Source organism: Plecotus auritus, assembly GCF_963455305.1.
Source record: "Plecotus auritus genome assembly, chromosome: 12".
NCBI classification, from domain to species: domain Eukaryota; kingdom Metazoa; phylum Chordata; class Mammalia; order Chiroptera; family Vespertilionidae; genus Plecotus; species Plecotus auritus.
The window spans coordinates 29890332-29911119 of NC_137778.1; the positions used below are offsets into that span (position 1 = coordinate 29890332).

General features: G+C 51.8%; 2 protein-coding genes across 3 annotated transcripts in view; one reads left to right on the top strand and one right to left on the bottom strand.

The window, feature by feature from the left end:
• ADAR (adenosine deaminase RNA specific) overlaps positions 1 to 4465 on the top strand; it is a 47310-nt gene extending 42845 nt beyond the window's left edge. The window contains exon 15 of the mRNA XM_080647404.1: positions 4331 to 4465. Coding sequence (XP_080503530.1) covers positions 4331 to 4382 — 52 coding nt within the window. The 3' untranslated portion in view covers positions 4383 to 4465. The remainder of the gene's footprint in view (positions 1 to 4330) is intronic.
• Positions 1807 to 19374, bottom strand: CHRNB2 (cholinergic receptor nicotinic beta 2 subunit). 2 transcript variants are annotated; one of them, XM_080647406.1, is made up of 7 exons: positions 19064 to 19374; positions 17870 to 18015; positions 17633 to 17677; positions 17101 to 17210; positions 15176 to 16148; positions 11687 to 11853; positions 1807 to 7508 (listed from the first exon to the last, which is right to left on the bottom strand). In XM_080647406.1, the coding sequence occupies exons 1-7, from the start codon at positions 19125 to 19127 to the stop codon at positions 7274 to 7276; spliced, it is 1740 nt and encodes a 579-aa protein (XP_080503532.1). In that variant the 5' UTR covers positions 19128 to 19374; the 3' UTR covers positions 1807 to 7273. The 2 variants fall into 2 exon arrangements, with proteins under 2 accessions (XP_080503532.1, XP_080503533.1); XM_080647407.1 differs by lacking the exon at positions 1807 to 7508 and having other exon boundaries at positions 10839 to 11853.
• Between the last annotated feature and the right edge of the window lie 1414 nt (positions 19375 to 20788).

Genomic DNA, 20788 nt, shown 5'->3' on the forward strand with positions numbered 1-20788 from the left:
CTGCTTGACGCTGTTTCCTTTACTCACTTGGAAGAGACTCTGTTGGGTTTTGGGGTCGTAGCAGTGACTCCAAGAGCAGAGTGGGCAGAGCCCGAGCCTGGACTTGGGTGCCATGAGGCTGCAGTCAGTTTTTAAATTCCGCTTTTATGTGTCTCCCTGATACGTGACTAACATTATACATTCCTTCTAAGTAAATAAAGAATCTGAATTGGTAGAAAGCTTCAAGTCTTGGTTTCTTGGGGGAGGTGGGAGTGGGGATGGAGGGGTTTCTGGCACCAGCAGTAGCTGCCTCTGACACGGGGAAAGGCCACCCCCGCCTGCAGAAAGGTGCCATTTCAGTGCACCTACCTGGGAGCTGAGCTTGTGGGGCGGGGTGAGATACATCAGGTATCCCCCCACCCCCCCTCAGAGCCCGCCCTTAAATGTCTTGTTCCCAGAGACTTGATAGGCAAGATTTCAAAGCCCGGGGTAAGAAAATACGCCACGGGACAGTATCACAAATTACCTACAGAATTCCACCTCTCCTGGAGGGTGGTTTTTACAGCCCCTCCCTCCCACACCCTGCCCCACAAGGTGTTTCGCCTGCAGGGATGTGCCGCCTGAACCAGGACTGGCTGGGTGGCCGTATCAGGAGGAGGGCCATTTGCCTTTTACTTCATAGCTGGCATCCAGAATATTTCTTCGTCTTGAATTTCAAAGAGAATGCACCACTTGCCACACTGTAATTTAGTCCAGAATTTTTACAAGACTCATGCTTGACCTTTGAAGAATGATAAGCCAGAGGACACAAGGGCGAGGCCGTCACAGCAAAGCCTCCTTCCTCACGCATTACACAGATGCAGCAGCTGAGCCGGGCGGGGGCAAGGACATGTCTGTGTTTGGGGCACACTAAGTAAGGACCAGAAGAACTCTGGGTGTTGCTCACATGTTGAAGTGGTGCTGGCTGAGCTAGACAGCTTTAAACGCAGGGAAGGATTGCGTGTCTGCTGCCGGGATGTACCGGGAACCCCGAGCGCCGCTGTCCTGTTCTCAGGCAGCCCCCGGCTCCACCTGGAGGGAGGGAGTGTCCGGGACTTTGAGAAAGGGGGCAGTTTCCTACCTGCCTAAGGCTAGTGCCAGGCGTGGGGACTGTGCTCCCCACCCCACCTGTCAGGCGGGACCACAGGATTTTCCTTAGTGCTGCTCACCCTGCCTTTCATCTAGGAGGCCCACAATTCAATGCCTCTTCCAGGACTTGGATCCGGATCAAACCAGTGTTCCAGGAGCAGGTCTGGCCTCCACGCAGACTATGGCCTTGCCTTCCCAGAGCGCAGGGGCTGTGAGAGGAGGCCCCGGCACCCGCCTCTGCCCTGCCCTCCAGGGTCCTCCCCAGGAGCGCTCTCTCGGCTCTACTACAGGCCTAGCCATTTGATCATTTCATTTCCATCTAATGGACAGACTTGGAAGGCAACAAACCACACTAATTGCACAATTACCACTGAACTTTTCTTCAGGTTCTTCTACTGTCTTTAACCTCATGACGCTTTTTTCCCAGCATTTTCTGATTTTCCCATATTTGCCAACCTGGGTCCTCCCTGCCCCCCAATATAACAGACAAGATGTCTTTGGAAACAACTTGTCTTTACAAGAATCTTGAGTTCCTACAAGGATGTCTGCTTTCACCACTCTTATTCAACACAGTACTGGGAGTCCTAGCCATGGCAACCAGACAAGAAGAAGAAATAAAAGGCATCCCAATTGGAAAGGAGGAGGTAAAACTCTCATTATTTGCAGATGATAATATTGTACATAGAAAACCATAAAGACTCCAAGAAACTACTAGATTTAATAAATGGATTTAGCAATGTAGCAGGCTACAAAATCACGCAAAAATCGATGGCTTTTTTACACACCAATAATGAATTCTCAGAAAGAAAAATAATCCCATTTACGATTGCAACAAAGAAAAAAATTAAGATACTTAGGAATAAACTTAACTAAGGAGGTAAAAGGCTTGTACTCAGAAAACTTCAGGACGTTGAAAAAAGAGGAAGATATAAACAAACGGAAGAATATACCACGTTTATAGATTGGTAGAATTAGCATCATTAAAATGTCCATACTATCCAAGGCAATCTACAGATTCAATGCAATCCCTATTAAAATTCCAACAGCATATTTCACAGATCTAGAATACTCCAAAATTTTATATGAAACCAAAAAAGATCCCAAATAGCTGCGGCAATCTTGAGAAAGAAGAACAAAGTTGGAGGAATCACAATACCAGATATCAAATTATGCTACAAAGCCTCCGTAATCAAAACAGCCTGCTACTGGCACAAGAACAGGCATATAGATCAATGGAACAGAACAGAGACCCCAGAAATCAACCCAAACCATTATGCTCAATATTTGACAAAGGAGGCAATAACATACAATGGAGACAAGATAGTCTTCAATAAATGGTGTTGGAAAAATTGGGCAGATCCATGCAAAAAAATGAAACTAGACCAGCCTTGGGCAAACTACGGCCCACGGGCTGGATCCGGCTGTTCTATCCGGTTCTCTTGCTCTCCCCTCCGCTCCTTTACTTTGAATTTATATTAGTTCACACAAACACTCCATCCATGCTTTTGTTCCGGCCCTCCGGTCCAGTTTAAGAACCCATTGTGGCCCTCGAGTCAAAAAGTTTGCCCACCCCTGAACTAGACCATCAACTTATACCATACACAAGAATAAAAGACTTAAATATAAGTCAGGAAACCATAATTTCATAGAAGAAACCATAGGCAGCAAATCTCAGACATCTCTCATAGCAATATGTTTATAGATACATCTCCTAGGGCAGGAAATGAAGGAGAAAATAAACAAATGGGACTACAAAATTAAAAGCTTCTGCACAGCAAAAGAAACCAACAAAACGAAAAGGGAGCCCACTGTCTGGGAGAACAATGATATATCTGATAAAGGGTTAATATCCAAAATATATAAGGAACTCATACAACTTAACAAAAGGAAGACACCAATCCAATCAAAAATGGGCAGCCCTGACTGGTTTGGCTCAGTGGATAGAGCATCGGCCTGCGGACTGAAGGGTCCCGGGTTCGATTCCAGTCAAGGGCATGTACCTTGGTTGCGGGCACATCCCCAGTAGCGGGTGTGCAGGAGGCAGCTGATCCATGTTTCTCTCTCATCGATGTTTCTAACTCTCTATCCCTCTCCCTTCCTCTCTGTAATAAACCAATAAAATATATTAAAAAAAAAAAATGGGCAAAGGACCTAAACAGACACTTCTCCGAAGTGGACATACAGATAGCCAAGAGACATATGAAAAAATGCTCTAAGTCACTGATCATCAGAGATGCAAATTAAAACGACGATGAGTTGTCACCTCACCTGTCAGAATGGCTACCATCAACAAGTCAACAAATGACTGCGAGAACGTGGAGAAAGGGGACCCTAGTACACTGCTGGTGGGAATGCAGACTGGTGCAGCCATTATGGAAAACAGTATGGAGTTTCCTCAAAAAACTAAATATGGAACTTCCGTTTGGCCCAGTGATCCCACTTCTAGGAATATATCCTAAGAAACCTGAAACACCAATCAGAAAGAATGTATGCACCCCTATGTTCAAAGCAGCACAATTTACAATAGCTAAGATCTGGAAACAGCCCGAGTGCCCATCAGTAGACAAGTGGATAAAAAAGCTGTGGTACATTTATACCAAGGAATACTATGCTGCAGTTAAAATGAAGGATCTCTTTACCCTTTGAGACAGCATGGAGGGACCTAGAGAGTATTATACTATGTGAAATAAACCAGTCAGAGAAAGACAAGTATCACGTGATCTCACTCATATGAACGGAGTGGATCCAGAGACATGGAAGCATGGAACAGAGTGCAGAATCTCGGAGGGGAGGTGGGGGAGGGTGAGTGGCTGGGAAGTGATCAAACAAAGAACTTGTATGCAAATATATATAACCTACCTATGGACACCGACAATAGGGTGGTAAAGGCCTGGGGCAGGAGTAGGGGGGTGGCTGAAGGTCAATGGGGAGGGAGGGGAAAGAGAGACATATGTAATACTTTCAACAATCAAGATTTTTTTTAAGTAAAAAAAAAAAAAAAAAAAAAAGGAATCTTGAGTTCCTAATGAGTCTGGCCTGGAGTGGGCTAGACCAGGAGCACAGACAAGGGAGGCCACGCAAGGCATGTCGGGGAGATGGGCACCAAGGGCAGATCAGTGAGTGTCCTAGACCTACAGCCCCTTGGGAACCATGTGACTATCACACTGACCTCCTGGGCCTGTTGGGATGAATATTAAAACTGTTTATGCCTGGTTTTCTCTAGAGCTGCGATGGCAGCCAAGCACCCCCTCTCTGAGCGTGTAGGGCTGCTATGAATCACGTGGCATCGATGAGCTGCACATCAGTGATGCCCACCTCTCTGTGGCCCGTTACTACATGGGAGGCCAGAAGAACCTCGTGTTGCCACATGCATTGAAAATCAAGCTGAGGTGAAGAGGGAACATGGAAAGCGATTCCTATGATATCTCAGAGGACGTGAGAGTACAACCTGCCTCCCGGGGATTGAGGCCTGAGAGAGAACTGGGGAACCAGCATGCAAGCTCTAGCATCTGCTCTGGAATTGGAGAGCCGATTAACTGAGCTCCTGCTACGTGAAGACCATGCTTCTGCCAACAAGGACACAATGTCTCATGCTTCAGGGGAAAGTACCTGGAGGAACAGAAGAGTAACACAAACTGCCTGCAGCACCGGCTTGTACATCATAAGGAATTAGAGGAGGAGGAGGCCCTATTGAAAAAGCCTGCTGAGTGTTAGGTCCATAGACCCAACCTCTCAAGGCAACAAAGCAAGTCTTCCCATTGTAGTGGGTCCCAAAGTCAGCTACTTAAGAATCTTAATGGCCTCCATTTGTCAGAAGACTGCTTTTCTTCGTTATGTGGGTACAAATAAATCTGTACTTACATTAAAAAAAAAACAGGTGGCTGCTTGTCCTCTGTCTAGTCTGGGTGGGTGAGTGGGAGGCTGTGACACCAGCCTAGAAGCAGAGGGTGGCAACTGGACCCAGGCCCACCCTGGCTTGGGAATGAATTCAGAAAAGACCCTGAGAGCCCCTCACTTTCCTTCTACCCACCTCAGCCGCGGGAGCGCACCGCCTCGGGGGCCGTGAGTCAGGTTTCGGGCCCAGCCCTGCTCAGCAGCTGTCACTGGGCGTCTGAGCCCTGTTTTCTGTCCACAGGCCCCTTCCCTGCAGGGTGCTTGTGAGGAATAACGACAGTGCATCTGAAGCACGTGCACGTGGCACAGAGCAGGCCCATAGTAAACAGTAGTTAATACTGCAGTTGGGAGGAGACCGAACAGGGGCCGAAGCTCCCCAGATCCCTAGGGCACCCCTAGTTCCTCAGAGGGAAACAGCCTTTCCTCCGCAGACAGCCTTGCTCTGCAGAAAATGCCAGCTGGGGGCTGCCCGTGTCTCGTTTGCTTTTACATTTTCAATAACTTGGTACCAGCTGTTCCAGTATTAGCTCCCTCGCGGCCAGGAAGCTGCCTTCCCCCTGCTGCAGGGCCAACTGTCAAAAGCAGAGAGCCTGCAGGCGCTCTTTTCAGACAGAAACGGCTCTCAGGTCACCTGTGGTCTTGCCGTTTCTGATGGAGACCATCCCTACTCGTTCCCCCACTGCCCCCCTCCCAGGCCACCTCACTCAGGCTGCAATCCGGTGTCTCCCTCCCTCTTCAGATCTGGGGCCTCGGGTCCGTGCCCAGCACTGAGCCGGGCACCTGATTCTCTAGAAACAGCCCCACCAAGGAAGGGGCAAGGTGCTGCCCAGACAGCACCAAGGGACGAGGACAGACGACCCGAGGATGGAGAACCTGGTTCTCCAAAGCTTCCCGGTGCCCTGGAGGGTTCAGACCCTGCACTGATACCTAACACCTGGCTCACGGAGTGGCGTCTCGTCTCCTCTCCCCTCCTCTGCCCTCCCCTCCCCTCCCCACTGGGATGGTCCCCAGAGGGCTGAAGCCAGAGATGGAGGGAATGGCACTGCCCAGGGACCCTGCCTGGTTAGCTAGCCCCTTCGTGTACGTCGATCCCTCTCTTCCTTATTGCAGCCCCCAGCCCACTCTCTCACCCCATTTTACAGATGAGGATGAGCAGATTTGAGTAAGGTGCTTGTACAAGGTCAGGCAGTAAAGGATCTCCAGGCCTCGGTTTCCTTATGTGTGTGGAGAGGATTCGGAGGAGCTGCTCTCTAAGTCCCTCTAGCACCGTCTGCTGGCTTCCTTGGACAACAGCCACGGGGGAAGGACTAAAAGCGAGTGCAGCCAACAGCAGCCGCTGATGGGCCAGGAGCCTGGGAGAGCCAGCAGGGCGGGCCCCAGGCCAGCACCCTTCCCTTCAGAGGGAGACACCAACCCTCAGACGGAGTTCCTTTCCAGTTGCTGTTTCAGGTTCCAGGTGTTTCCTTAGGGCTATGAGTTTGAGGTGAGGCCAGGCATTAACACTGGCAACTAGCAATGTGCTGTTCTAGGAGAAGTGCGTTCCATGGAGCCAAGACACTACCCCCTGAGGGGAGCTGTCCAGAAGCCTGTTCTGGCAGGCGGGTGAGAGCGCTGGGGACACCTCGCACACACCACCAGTGAGGCCTCGGTCATCAGGGAGCCCTGAGCACACCTGCATCAGGAGCAGCTGACCCAGAAGGGAAGTCAGGGCCAAGGCCAGTTCCAACCTGAAGATGCTCCAGAGAGACCCACCCGCTGGACTCCCAGAGCATTCCCTCCAGCTCTCAGTTCCCCCAGACACAGGCCCTGTTTGGGGCGACTTGGTTTGTTCGAGAAAGAGATGGGGTAGAGGAGAACCAAGATGTCCTGGCTTGGGCTTCAGACTTCGCTGAAATCCTCAAACAAGCTGCAGCTGGTGACAGCGTGCCCCAAGCCTATCAATAAATGCCTGCACTCGCCGCCTCCCACAATCACATCAAAATCACAACTAAAATGCAGAACCACCACGAAAGCTGGCTGAATGGAAGGCCTACTTCTCATCACAACTAGAAAAGTAACGAAGAAAGCACTCTGGGACTGGTAGGAGGGGTGGAGGCGAGGAACCGGCTGGTCTCACACCCATGTGTGCTGTATTTTTAATACAGAGGGAGATTGTCTCTGCAGAGGCGGCCCGTGAGGAGCAAGGGGTCCCAGCCCAGCCCCACACCAAACCCCAGCCCAGCGTTCCAGAGCTGGGAAGAGAAGTCCACGCAACCACAGGCTGTAAAAACCGTCAGGGATTGGGGCTGAGTGACACCGAGGCTGGTGGAATCCCAGGTGTGAGGGGCCGGCGCACAAACTTACACGGTCGGCTTCTCCTGAGCTCCAGCGCTGGGGACCCAGACACATACGGGGAGGAACTGGGTTGTCTGGCATCGGGGCAGGAACTCCGGGCGGCGTCCTCCCAAACAGGGGTGCTCGCAAGGGTCATTGTCCCGGTGCGGGGACCTCCCCTGTTGCAGGGCTGACTGGCAGGCATATTGGAGTCTCTATCAGCCTGGAGCACACTGTTTGCTCCGCCCTAATGATTCCCTGAGACCCCGCCCCATCCAATTTGCAGGCTCACCCTAAGCTGTTTGCAGCAGCTTTTCCCTATGAATAGCCTGTTCTTCCTCAGGCTTCAGACAAGCTGCAGCTGGTGACCACGTGCCCCAAACCTATCAATAAAAGACCCAAGACCCGGCTCTAGCACAGCAGCTCTCCCACTGTTCTCACAGCTGGTCCTCACAGCCCACTGGCCTGGAGGTCGACTCCTCCCAGAGACGCCAACAGCAATCAAGGCTCAACTACAAGAATGTGCACACAGCCCACACAGGGGTACGCCTAGAGTGCCCACTCAGGTGACTGGGGAGGCTGAGCCACTGGGCCCTACAGCACCTACTACACAAGGCCATTCCACCAATTCCAGGAGACATAGTAGCTCTATCTAATACATAGAAACAAACACAGGGAAGCAACCAAAATGCAGAGACAGCTCTAAACGATTTGGCTCAGTGGATAGAGCGTCAGCCTGCGGACTGAAAGGTCCCAGGTTCAATTCCGGTCAAGGGCATGTACCTTGGTCGCGGGTACATCCCCAGTAGGAGGTGTGCAGGAGGCAGCTGATCGATGTTTCTCTCTCATCGATGTTTCTAACTCTCTATCCCTCTCCCTTCCTCTCTGTAAAAATCAATAAAATATATTTTAAAAATGCAGAGACAAAGAAACATGTCACAAATGAAAGAAATGGAAGCAAGCAAACTTCTAGATACAGAGTTCAAAACCATGGTTATAAGGTTACTCAAGGATCTTATAATGAGAATGTCAAAGACATGAAAAAGGACCAGTCAGAAATTAAGCATACACTAAGTGAAATAAAGAACAATTTACAGGGATTCAACAATAGAGTAGAGGATTCCAAGAATCAAATCAATGATTTGGAGTATGAGGAAGCAAAAAACACCCAATCAGAAGAGAAAAAATAAAAAAGAATCCAAAAATATGAAGAAAGTGTAAGGAGCCTCTGGGACAACTTCAAGCATACCAACATTCACATTATGGGGGTGGGGGCCACTAGAAGGAAAAGAGAGAGAGCAAGATATTGAAAACCTATTTGAAGAAATAAAGACAGAAAATTTCCCCCACCTGGTGAAACAAATAGACTTACAAGTCCAGGAAGCGCAGAGAGTCCCAAACAAGAGAACCCAAAGAGGCCCACACCAAGACACATCATAATTAAAATGCCAAAGTTTAAAGACAAAGAGAGAATCTTAAAAGAAGTAAGAGAAAAGCAGTTAGTTACCTACAAGGGAGTGCCCATATGACTGTCAGCTGATTTCTCAACAGAAACTTTGCAGGCCAGAAGGGAGTGGAAAGAAATATTCAAAGTGATGAATAGTAAGGACCTTCAACCAAGATTACACTACACAGCATTTAGAATTGAGGGTCAGATAAAGAGCTTCACAAACAAGAAAAAGCTAAAGGAATTCATCCACCAAACCAGTATTATATGAAACTAGAGTCCCAGTGCACAAATTCATGCACAGATGAGATCCCCTGATTGGGGGGGGGGGTGATAGGGGGGCAGGGATGGCCGAGGGGAGGGGCCACGGGAGGTTGGCCAGCGGCCCCGCTCCCTGTCGAACTCCTGGTCGAGGGGACAATTTGCATATTAGACTTTTATTATATAGGATGTTGAAGGGTATTATTTAAGAAGAAGAAGAAGGAAAGATAAAAAATATGAACAATAAAATGGCAACAAATACATATCTATCAACAATTAAATCTAAAAATCAAGATGAACAAGAAATCTAATGAACAAAATAAACTGGTGAATAAAACAGAGTCAGAGTCATGGAAGCATGGAACAGACTGATGAATCTCAGAGGGAACTGGGTGGGGGGGTGGGGGCAGGAAGAGATTAACCAAAGATCTTACCTACAGACACAGACAATAGGGTGGTGAAGGCCTGGGGTGGGGCAGGAACTGGGTAGAGGGGAGCAGTGGGTGGGGGGGGAAGGGGGACATCTGTAATACTCCCAACAATAAAGATTTTTTTAAAATAAAATAAAAAGTACATAAAAACTAAAAAGAAAGAGAAATGGGTAAGCAAGGGTCTAGGGCAGCCGTGGGCAAACTACGGCCCACGGGCCAGATCCGGCTGTTCTATCCGGTTCTCTTGCTCTCCCCTCCGCTCCTTTACTTTGAATTTATATTAGTTCACACAAACACTCCATCCATGCTTTAGTTCTGGCCCTCCGGTCCAGTTTAAGAACCCATTGTGGCCCTCGAGTCAAAAAGTTTGCCCACCCCTGGTCTAGGGGGAGACTGACATGACAGGTGACCCCATTCCCACCAGCTATGACTGCCTCTCTGACTCCACGGTAATAGATCATCCACTCTGTGCCCGCGAGAGCAATGGGCTTTTTCACAAACATCACTTCATCCTCTCAGCAACCCCATAAAGAGGGCACCACTGTCCCCATTTCATAGGTGAGGAACAGAGACCTAACAAGGCAGAGACTGCTCAAGATGGTTAAGTGGCAGAGCTGGGACTAGAATCCAGAACGTGACCCCTGTTCAGCGCTCTGCATTGCCGTGTGTCTCCTCTCACCCACTGGCACCCCAGTCTGTGCTGGGCCTGGAGGCACAGGAGTCCAGCTAGGCTTGAGAATAGCATGGTGTGTGCGGGCCAGACCCCTGTGCACTTGGCAGACTGACCCCTCTGTGACCGGCCACCTGCTGGCCCAGCACTGAGCACAGGCTGGGACCATAAATCAGAGCCAGTCCCGTGGCAGGGATGGGGACAGAAGATCCCATCAGAGGTCTGTTTGCTGTGCTAACAGGCCAGGTGGCCTCCAGCTGTCCCCTGGGAGTAGTGTCAGCACACAGCCTCCACAGACTCACAGGATGGGATGCCTTCTGGGAGCCACTGGCAGCAGCAGTCCTGTCCCCTGCACCCTTGCTCAGGTTTGGGTGGGCGGGGTAAGAGGAGGCGAGAGCAGGAAGAACAGAGCCCTGAAGAGTAGGGCGGAGCAGGAGCAGCCCTACATCCTGATGTGGCCGCTCCCAGCAGCCAGCTCTGCTGAAGCAAAAAGCCTGGTTCTGACCCGGCCACTGTGGCCCAGTGGGTGAGAGTTGACCTATGAACCGGGTGGTCATGGTTCGATTCCCAGTCAGGGCACATGCCCAGGTTGCAGGATGGATCCCCAGTGTAGGGTATGCAGGAGGCAGCCGATCAATGTTTCTATCTCTCTGTCCCTCTCCCTTCTCTCTAAAATCAATAAAAAATACATTTAAAAAATGTCAAAAAGCTGGGTCTGCTTACAGCTAGCATCCTTCATTTACTTCAAACAACCAGTCAGTTCAACTGGGGGTAAAAAACAGCCTGTGAACTTGCCCTTCTCACAAAGTGTGTATACTCAGGACCTCAGGCTCCAAGCAGGTCACGCAAAGACTCAAAACTCAGAGGCTCCCAATCCCCAGTCTTGACCATCACACCTGGCTGGGCAAGAAAGGAAGGGAAGTCCAGGGGTGTGGAGAATTCCTCACCAGGAGGAGGGGAGCTGGGGCTGTGGGACTGGGCTGCAAGCTTCCTCCAGGAGTCTGACCACAGCAGCAGACGAACCCTCTGGGCAGGAACCTGTGCCCATTGTGAGGCCCACCCAGCCCAGCTGCAGTTCACCAGAGCTAAGGCAAGCATCAGGTCACACCCAGGCCTCTCTCCTCTTGCTCCTCCCTTCTGAGCTGCCATTGTGTTGGGCCAGCCCAGCACAGAGTTGGAGCCCCTGTCCCTCTCCCCTCCTCCTCCACACCCTTTCCCATGACTGGAAGGCAGTGGAAGATACTGGCCCCTTTTTGGGCCCTTCCCCTTCACACTTTCCTCAGGCTGGAAGTCGCTGATCTCTCCATCCTCCTTTTCTCAGCCTTCATCCTCAACCAGCAGCACTATTGGTGCAGGAGGAGGAGAGCGGCTGGCCCAGCTTCCAGGTGCAGCTGGCTGTGTGTGGGCCCAGGTGTGGGGGGGAGGGGCTCCAGGAGACGTGGAAGGATGGATCTTTGTGGGCAGCGCCCCTCTTCCTGATAGCTCATCCTCTTCCACCCAAAACTATTGTGCAACAGAGGGCAAAGGGGTGAAGGGCCATGGAGCTGGGTGAGGGAGGCTCACTTGGAGCTGGGAGCTGAGTGGTCTGCATGGAGGAAGGTGGCGGTGGTGTAGTTCTGGAAGAGAGGCTGTAGGAACATCCCGATGGTACCAAAGACACAGACGAAGACAAAGATCCAAAGGAATAGCCGGTCCATCACCATGGCGACATACTTCCAGTCCTCGCTCACCTGGATGGAGACAAATGATGCCCAAGTATATCAGTCACATGATGAAAGATAGGAACGGAATGGGTATAGCAGGTCCCACCTTACACACACACACACACACACACACACACACACACACACCACGCCTCTCCCTCATGACCCCAGAGTGACCTTTCCAAAGCATGCTTAAAAGCCTCCAGCAGTGGCCCCCCTGCCTTCAGGACCTATCCAAACTCCCAAATCTGGAGTCAAGCCTCACCCATGGCAAATGAGCCTACCCCCTATCCTCTTCCATGCTATACCTCAGGTTTACCAAACCCCACATATTCTCTCAGTTCTCCATGCCTTTGGGTTTCTTTTCTGTCTAGAATTCCTGTCCTCTCTGTCTATACCTGGTGAACTCCTATACATCCTTCAAAGCCCAAATCAAATGTCACCTCTTCTATGAAAGCTTTCCTGATGCCCCTGATAAGAATGAACCTTTGTCCCTTCTGGGTTCCTTTAACACTCTGTACACATTTCTAGCACAGTATTTTCACTGCATTGTGTTACCATTCCAGTTTGCATATCTGCGCCGCACCCCCGCCCCATACCTCTTCCTTCAGCTCCTAAACGACAAGGGCCCGTCAGATTCACTTTTGTAATTCCAGCACATGGGACACAGAGTACCAGTAAATGGGTGTTGTTAGTAAATGAATGGCTCCCTCTGCTCCTTACATGACTGCATGGGGAGCCCCGTCCAACAGTATCATCTTGAGCACACAGGCCCCAGACGGTGAGGACTAAGTCCCAGATGTGAACAAATTAGTCAAAAAGACAAAGTCCCCTGTGGGACAGAGCTGCTCCACTCCAGCCTGAGTCTAGGTCTTAGCACACATGTTCATCTGCAGCCCAGCTGGCTGGGGGATGGGAAGAAGGCACCTGTGCACCTTCATTTAGTCAGCAGCTGAATAATGACTCATTCATGTCACAGGTATGCCTACTATGTGGCACCATGCTGGCACGGGGGATATAACGAGAGCAAGACAAACACATCCTGTGAGTTACAATCTCCTGAAGGAGACGGACACAAAGTAAATAAAAATAGAAGAATTACACTCTGGCCGGGCAGCTCAGTTGGCTGGAGCACCATCCCAAGCACCAAAAGACTGCAGGCTCCGTTTCCAGTCAGGGCACATGCCCAGGTTTCAGGTTCAACCCCCATGTGGGGCACGTACTCAAGGCAACCGATCCATGTTTCTCACATCAATGTTTCTCTCTCTTTTTCTCTCTTCCTCTCTCTCCCTCCTCCCTCCCTCTCTCTCCCTTCCTTTCTCTCTGAAACCAATGAAAACAAATCTTCAGGTGAGGTTAAAAAAAAAAAAAAAGCAGCCTTGGCCAGCATGCCTCAGTGGTTGGAGCATTAACCTGCGCACCAAAGGGTCTCAGGTTCAATTCCTGGTCAAGGGCACGTACCTGGGTTGTGGGTTCATTCTCTGCCCCCTCTGGGGGTGCATGCAGGAAGGCAACCAATCAATGTGTCTCTCTTACATCAGTGTTTCTCTCCCTCCTTCCCTCCCTTCCATTCTCTCTGAAAAAAGCAAAGGAACAAATATCCTCAGGTGAGCATGGCTGGTGTGGCTCAGAGGTTGAGCACTGACCTATGAACCAGGAGGTCATGGTTCAATTTCCCAATCAGGGCACGTGCCCAGGTTGTGGGCTCAAACCCCAGTGAGGTGCGTGCCGGAGACAGCCGATCAATGATTCTCTCTCATCATGGATGTTTCTATCTCTCTCCCTCTCCCTTCCTCTCTGAAATCAACACAAGTACATTTTTAAAAAAATATCCTCAGATGAGGATTAACAAGGAAAAACACACACCGGTGTGGCTCAGTTGGCTGGGCATTATCCTGCGCACTGTAAGGTTGTCAGCTGGATCCGCGTCAGGCTACATGCCCAGGTTGCGAGCTCGATCCCCCATAGGCAGCATGCATGAGGCAGCTGATCCGTGTTCTCACATGGATGTTTCTCTCTCTCCCTCTCCCTTCCTCTCCCTCTAAAAAAGAATCCATAAAAATATATATTTTTAAAGAATTACTCCAGAAGTCGAGAGTCACTCCAGGTTTTTAGTCTGAACCCATCAGGTGGAAGGTGATGCCATTTGCTAAAATGGGAGGTGAGAAGAGGAGTAGGTGGGGATGTAGATCAAGCACTGTTTGGGACATGTTAAGTTGGAGATGCCTGTGAGGCAGCCAAGTAGGTCACGGCATCCTCGGCACCCTGCTGGGTAAATGCACATGACATGCGTGGACTGCAGCAGGGGGCGGAGCTGTGAGAAGCTGGCTGGATTCCTGCACCTCCGCCCCCACGCATGCAGCCTCTACTTGGCCTCTGCTGGCTGGGAGGCTTCCACCCCATCACCTCCAGCCTGGGCAATACCTCTTTTGCCATCAGGACCTGCTCAAACGCCAGGCTCTGAAGTCCTCTTCCCCCTCCCCCAAACAGTAGTGCAGGAGCTCGCCCTTCTTCACCCTCAAACTGGAATGGCAGTGACCCAGCAGAAACCTCACTGGTCACCAGGGCAACAGCTGAGCAGCTGCCTGGAACTAGCCAAGTACCCAAAGACTGAGCGCGGGGGCACTCAAAGTAGGGGCATGTCAACTCTTCATGCTTGGCTCTCCAATTGGGAAACCATGGGAGTCCCCTTTCTGGGAAGCTGCCAGAAAAAGCCAGCTGTGCAGAAAGCTGGGGGGCGAGTCTCAGAAGCTCTAGCCCCTACCTACCCCTACCTCCATAAATATTTCACAAGGCCATTCCCCTGGACCCAGAAGAGCAGAAACAGTATATTGATTTGGGACTGTCTCCTCCACCAGCAGGCCCTTGGAACCTCTGAACACCCACCTCTCCACACCTCCCCACACTCCTTCCACTGCCTTTAATTCTGCCTTCCCTTCTCCCGTGGGGCACACAAAGAACTGTCTCGGTTTGTGCTAAGAGCTGAAGATTAACAACTTGGACTTGGGAATGCGAGCAGCGGGTACAGGCCGACTGCCAACTCAGAAGGGCCTCCTCCCCTTCCTGGCCGCCCTCCTGACACTGGTGATGCCCCACATGGGGCATCTCCCCACTGGGTGCTGGTCCTCAGGAAGCCGCAAGGTCATCCTGTAGGACCCCAGCTTGGGCGGCGCCTCATCCCGGAAGCCAACCCAAAACCCTGGCCAGCACCCAAGCCCCCAGCCCCCAGCTGACTTGCATTCCCTCATCCCGCCCGACCAGCTTTGCGGGTCTCTACACCACGCGACTGCTTTCCAGATCCCGCAGCACCCACGCCCTGAGTACCCCGTCCCCCCACCCCCACACTCACGCTCTGATCCTCGTCCTCGCTGCGCATGTGGTCCGCGATGAAGCGCACGCCGTCCACTGCCTCCCGGAGGCCACAGCCACAAGGCCCCCGCAAGCGCCCAGGCACGGCTGCGGGCGCGGGCTCCGCCCCGAAGGCCCCCGCCAAGCCCTGGACAGACGCGTGGTTGACGAAGCACGTGCAGGAGTCGGCCCCCGGGGCTTCGCGGAAAAAGGGGGCTCCGGCGCCCTCGCGCTCCCGCTGGCGCCGCCTCTGGCGCAGGCGTTGGCGGGCGCAATGGTGGCGTGGCTGTTGCATGAAGAGCAGCGTGGGCAGCTTCTCCAGGAAGAGCACCTTGACCCAGGGCGCCATGGTGTGCGTGGTGGGCGAGCGGTGGTGCACGTTGAGCACGCACACGCTGGTGACGATGGAGAAGGTGACGAGCACCATGGTGAACATGAGGTACTTGCCAACCAGCGGCACGTCCAGGGAGGTGGGCGGCACGATCTTGGAGATGAGCAGCAGGAAGACGGTGAGCGCCAGCAGCACGGAGATGCACAGCGTCATCTTCTCGCCGCAGTCGGACGGCAGGTAGAAGACGAGGATGGCCAGCGAGGTGATGAGCACGCAGGGGATGATGAGGTTGATGGTGTAGAAGAGCGGCTTGCGGCGGATGATGAAGTCATAGGTGATGTCCACGTAGGTCGAGTCGTCGGGGTTCTCGTTGCGCCGGCCTGGCAGCGCCACGATGTCCCACTCGCCGCTGGGTGTGAAGTCATCCAGGCTGGCCACGTCGCTCTTGAGCACCAGGTCGATCTCGGTGCGGTCGTAGGTCCAGGAGCGGAACTTCATGGTGCAGTTCTGCTGGTCAAACGGGAAGTGCTTTACCTCGATCTTGCAGGCACTCTTGTAGATGGCAGGCGGCAGCCAGAAGATGCTGCCGTCATAGGAGACCAGGGCATTGGAATAGAAGGACACCTCATACATGCCATCAGCGCTGCCAAGGGACGAGAAGACGTCAGCCCTGGCCTCAGTGTTCCTCCACCCCCACCCACCAACCCAGCCCTCACTGGGAGGAGAGGAAACCCACGTCCAGAGTATAAGGTGGCAGAGCAGGAATTGAGCGAGAATGGTATCTGGGTGGGTTTGTGGGGAGAAGAGGTGTTCTCTGAGGAGATCTGTGAGGCCTCAGAGATGAACTGGATGAAGGGAGTGAGGGCCACATCTGCTACTTGTCATGCATTGTGTAAGTTGTTTGCTTCACATGCGGAAGGGGGAGTTGGGGGAGCCAGGGAGGCCAGAATGAGGCTCCCGGAGCAATGGAGGGGGGACAGAGGCAGGTGGGAGGAAGAGATAGTCCCACTGGTGGTTTTGGATCTTGGGGGTAAGAGGGATTATTTATTATTTCAGGAGAGGGTATGGAACCTGGAGGAGAAACTGAGACCTCCATGTTCTCTGATCCTGCCTAAGCCTCCAGGAAAAAGTCTATTCCTTTTTAAAAATATATATTTTTATTGATTTCAGAGAGGAAGCAAGAGGGAGGGAGAGACAGAAATATCAATGATGAGAGAGAAACACTGATTGGCTGCCTCCTGCATGCCCCCGACTGAGGATGGAGCCCACAACCCAGGCATGTGACCTGACCGGGAATTGAACTGTGAATCAGTTTAGGCACTGAGGGCTGTCAATCCTTATTTGTATCCCACTGCAGCTCCAAACACTGGGACTCCTAACTGGCTGAAAGGGGGCTGACCATGGGCCAAGTCACCTTGGCCGTCCATATTATACATCTCTGGTCTGGGTCTATCTGGGTATTGACTGAATCTGTGCCAAAGAAAAATATCTTCTCTATACCCAGCATGAGCTGACTTACTTTCCCCAAGACCCCTTCCTTCCCTGAGCACTCCCATGGTCTCCCCCAGCCTCCCCATTACTCCAGGGTCACCTACTTGTTGTATAGGACCACGTCTGGGAGCCAAATGTGTTTGGAAGGGAGTCGAACTTTCTTCATGTTGTCGAACTCCTCAGGCTTCCAAGTAAGGCGATAATCCTCCCATTCCTGAGAAAGGGAGAGAGGGAGGCAACATCAACCTCTATCCTGGGAAGGGCTCAAGGTCAAGAATAGGGACAAGAGGGGGCCCATCTGGCTTCAGGAAGCTTTTCAAGCCATCACCTTCCCACAGTGACTTCTCTGCCCAGCAAATGTGAATCATAAAATACTTTCTCATTTAATTTTAACAGCTAATCCAAGATATGAGAATCCTCATTTTACAAATGAGAAAATGAATCTTGCAGAGTTTAACATGTTCACGTTACAGAGCTGGTGAGTGGAAGAACCAAGATGCAAATCCAGTTAATTAGGACTCCAAAGTCTATACCTTTCTGCCTCTTTTCAGGAGATTAAAGGAAGGGAAAGACACATGAAAAGAAAGGGAAAAGGAGGAAAGAGAAGACCAGGGGTGTGGGCAGGAAGAGCACTACCTGGGTCAGCCAGACATTGGTGGTCATGATCTGCTCCCGCTCATGCTACAGGAAAGAAGAGAAGCGGTTGAGAAGGCCCTCCAGGTGTTCAGCCCACCACACCCACCCATGTTTCCTCCCACACCTCCCAAGCCTTGGGAACTCCAGAGGAGTAAGCACAAACATGAACACATTCTGGCGTGTTGATTTCAGCAGCTGAGCATAGAGTTTGGGACCCCCACCCCCACTACCACTCACCACACTGATGAGCTGGGCCAGTGATACCATGAGCTGTACTGTCACCAGCTCAGAGCCATTGGTAGCTGGGCGGATAAGCTTGTTGTAGCGGGAAGGATCCAAGAGATGCTCCACCAGCCGCTCCTCTGTGTCCGTACCCCAGACTCCTGGGCAGTAGGTTGAGGGGCAGGAAATAAGTAGGCAAGAAAGGCCCATCCAGGATCCCACTCTCCCTAGACAAATGGGGCAACCCAGGCCCAAACAGGAGGCTGTAGCTTCCCAACGCTCCATCCCTAAGGTCTCATCAAAATGCTTAGGTTTCCCCATGGAGGCCCCTCAGAGAGAAGTCACTCCCTGGCATCACTGACCAAGTTGCCCAGACAGCCCAACACAGATTCCTCCAGACTAAGAAACCATTCTGCAAGCATCAGTGGAGACCTGCTCTTCCTGCAAGGTCTCGGAGGGTGGTTTCAAGAGAAATCCATGTTGCCATGGCTTCTCCTAGAAGATACCTACAATTCCGGGGCCGTTTTGGAGGGTGGTCAAAAGGAACACCACACACCCTTCCCCTCCATCAGTGCTCATCTATGCATGCAAGTCACATGATGTGCCTCCACATGTGGAAGTCTCATTAGGATGTACATTTCCTTTGTACCTGCCCTTCATATACTCTATCACCTTCTGTAGCTCTGCACAATCACACCCTATCCCCTCAGAGTGCTCCTCCCTGGTCCTAGCCTGGCAGAGCTTATGCCCTCCCAAGTCTTCTGTCCTGCCCTAGGAGAGCGTTGAAGAGTCACTTCTCTCCCCCTCCGCCTTGCCCCTGTGGAGCGACCAGAATCAGGACCCCAATGTGGTGAACAGGGAATGATGGAGAGACAAAGGAGGGTGCTGAACCAGATAGATTTCTTGATACAATGTTTCACATGGCACCTGAGCTGCAGAGACTGCCCTCCTGCTGGCCTGGGGGGGTTCCCTCCCTCCTTCCTTTGTGTGTCCACACCCTTCCCAGCACCACTGCCCCGGTTTCTACCTCTTCCTTGCATCACTTATTCCTTAGGGTATGTCCTCCTCCCAGGGTAGTACCCCAGGGCCTCCCTGCAGGCCCAAAGGTCTGTCCCCTAACTCCCAGCACACTCCTCCATCTCTAGGAATCCCTTCCTTCCACCTTTGAGCCTGACCGGGGTGAGACAGAGCGCAGTGACCTGTGATTACCTGAGCACAGCCAGAGGAGGCCGAAACCGAGGAGCAGCGCCTTGGGCTCAGAGCGCCAGGCCATGCTGTGGGCATAGCTCGCCACCTCACCTAGATCCGCGGGAGCGCGCCGAGGGCGAAGGGCCGCGGTTGGGGTGCTGTCCGTGGTGCTGAAGTCTCACCGGAGCCCGCGCCGCCCGGTTGGGGCCGGGAGCTTGGCCCAGGATGCTGCGGTAATTCTGGTGCGCGTGCAGTGGGCTGAGAGAAGGTACCAGCTTCTGAGCGGCGGAGGCTTTTCCGGCTGCTCTTGCAGGGAATACAATTGGGACAGTGAGGGGGAGGAGTCTTCGCCCCGGAGGCGGAAGCGCCGGAACCCAGTAAAAAGGGGTCTCGGGATGGGAATCTTCTTTTGCTGGTCCTGGTTAGTTAGGGTGTGTGTCAAGCAAAAGAAGGGCGGCTCGCCGACGGTGGAGGAGTTGTAAAAGCCAGAAGTTGGGGCAGGACGTGGAGGTTGTTTGAGAAGGGGAGGGAGAAACAGTGCGAGTCTGACAAATAGGTCAGGACCGGCTTAGCGCAGAGGATCGGAAGGCCAGAATGAGGGGCGGGGAAGTCGGGAGGAGGTTCTGGGTCCCCGCTCTCCTTTTTTCTCTTATCAAACCCAGACGATCCTGCCTCCCCGGAGGGCTGAGGATGCAGCAGAGAAAATGCCCTAAGGATAAGAGACAGGGGACTGTGGGTTTGCTAACCTTAAGAAAACGAACAGCTTTGGAGTCTGGGAGCAGGGTCCCTCACCTATCCATTCTCCACCTCCCTCCATAAGTTCCCTAAAAGGCCAAGCTTTCTGTCCTCCCCCAAGAAGTCTAAGGTGCGGACCTCTGGACACGGCCTGGAAAGGTCACCTTAAAGGCCTTGAAGAGTGGAAGAAAGACTAGTGGCTTTCATTAGTTAGCCTTTCACCCCCCATTCCCTTCCACTCCAGTCTTCGGCTTCTGTGCGACAAGGAGGATCAGAAGACCATTTCACAGAGACCAGTCCTAGAATGAAGCTCTCACAAAGGAAAGCAAAGATGAGACACAGAGAGGTGTCAAAATTCAATGACATCTTTGATCTTGAAAGCCCTGAACTTATAGCTTCTGAGCCAATAAAAGCTTCCCTTTTTTCTTAGGTGGATTTTGGTCACTTTCAACCAAAAAAAATTCTTAACTAAAGCAGGCTTATCATATATCAAGGCTCTGTCTTATTCCATCTCTACCTGCTTCTTCAACCTCATCGGGACCCCTACCCCTGGCTCCACACTTCAAATATTGGCAATGTCTTTAAGATCCTTGAACATTCTTTCCCTTCCATCCTCTATACTTCACGGCCCTTTAAACATGTAGTTCACTTGGCTCTTTTGTTACCCATTTCCCTTTAACCTCCATGTACTTAACTTTGAACATCTGGCAGAAATGTCAGTTCCTTAAGGAAGCTATGCCTGACCAAGGACTAAATCAGATGACTTGCTGTATGTTTCCTGAGGATGTCCAATGAGTAAATGAACCAGTCTAAGGCTGTGACTGTCCCTCCTGCTAGACCATGAGCCAGCACAGTGCCTGGCATATTGTGAGGACTCAACAAATAAGGAAAGGGCTAGTACAGGACTGACACTTTTTACCGTGGAGAGGGACATTCCTCTCTAAAAGCTCAGTTCCTGGGCTCTGGCTGCGCAGTGCAGCACAGCTGCCAAGCCAGCCCGCTTCTCAGAAC

What these genes read in the sequence shown, in the direction of transcription:
- CHRNB2 (XM_080647406.1), bottom strand. Translation starts at nt 19,127, where the DNA reads ATGGCCTGGCGCTCTGAGCCCAAGGCGCTGCTCCTCGGTTTCGGCCTC. An exon ending in TGGCCCAGCTCATCAGTGTG is followed by an intron (nt 17,678 to 17,869) that starts GTGAGTGGTAGT and finishes TCTTTCCTGTAG; the next exon opens with CATGAGCGGGAGCAGATCAT. An exon ending in GACGTGGTCCTATACAACAA is followed by an intron (nt 16,149 to 17,100) that starts GTAGGTGACCCT and finishes GTCCCTTGGCAG; the next exon opens with CGCTGATGGCATGTATGAGG.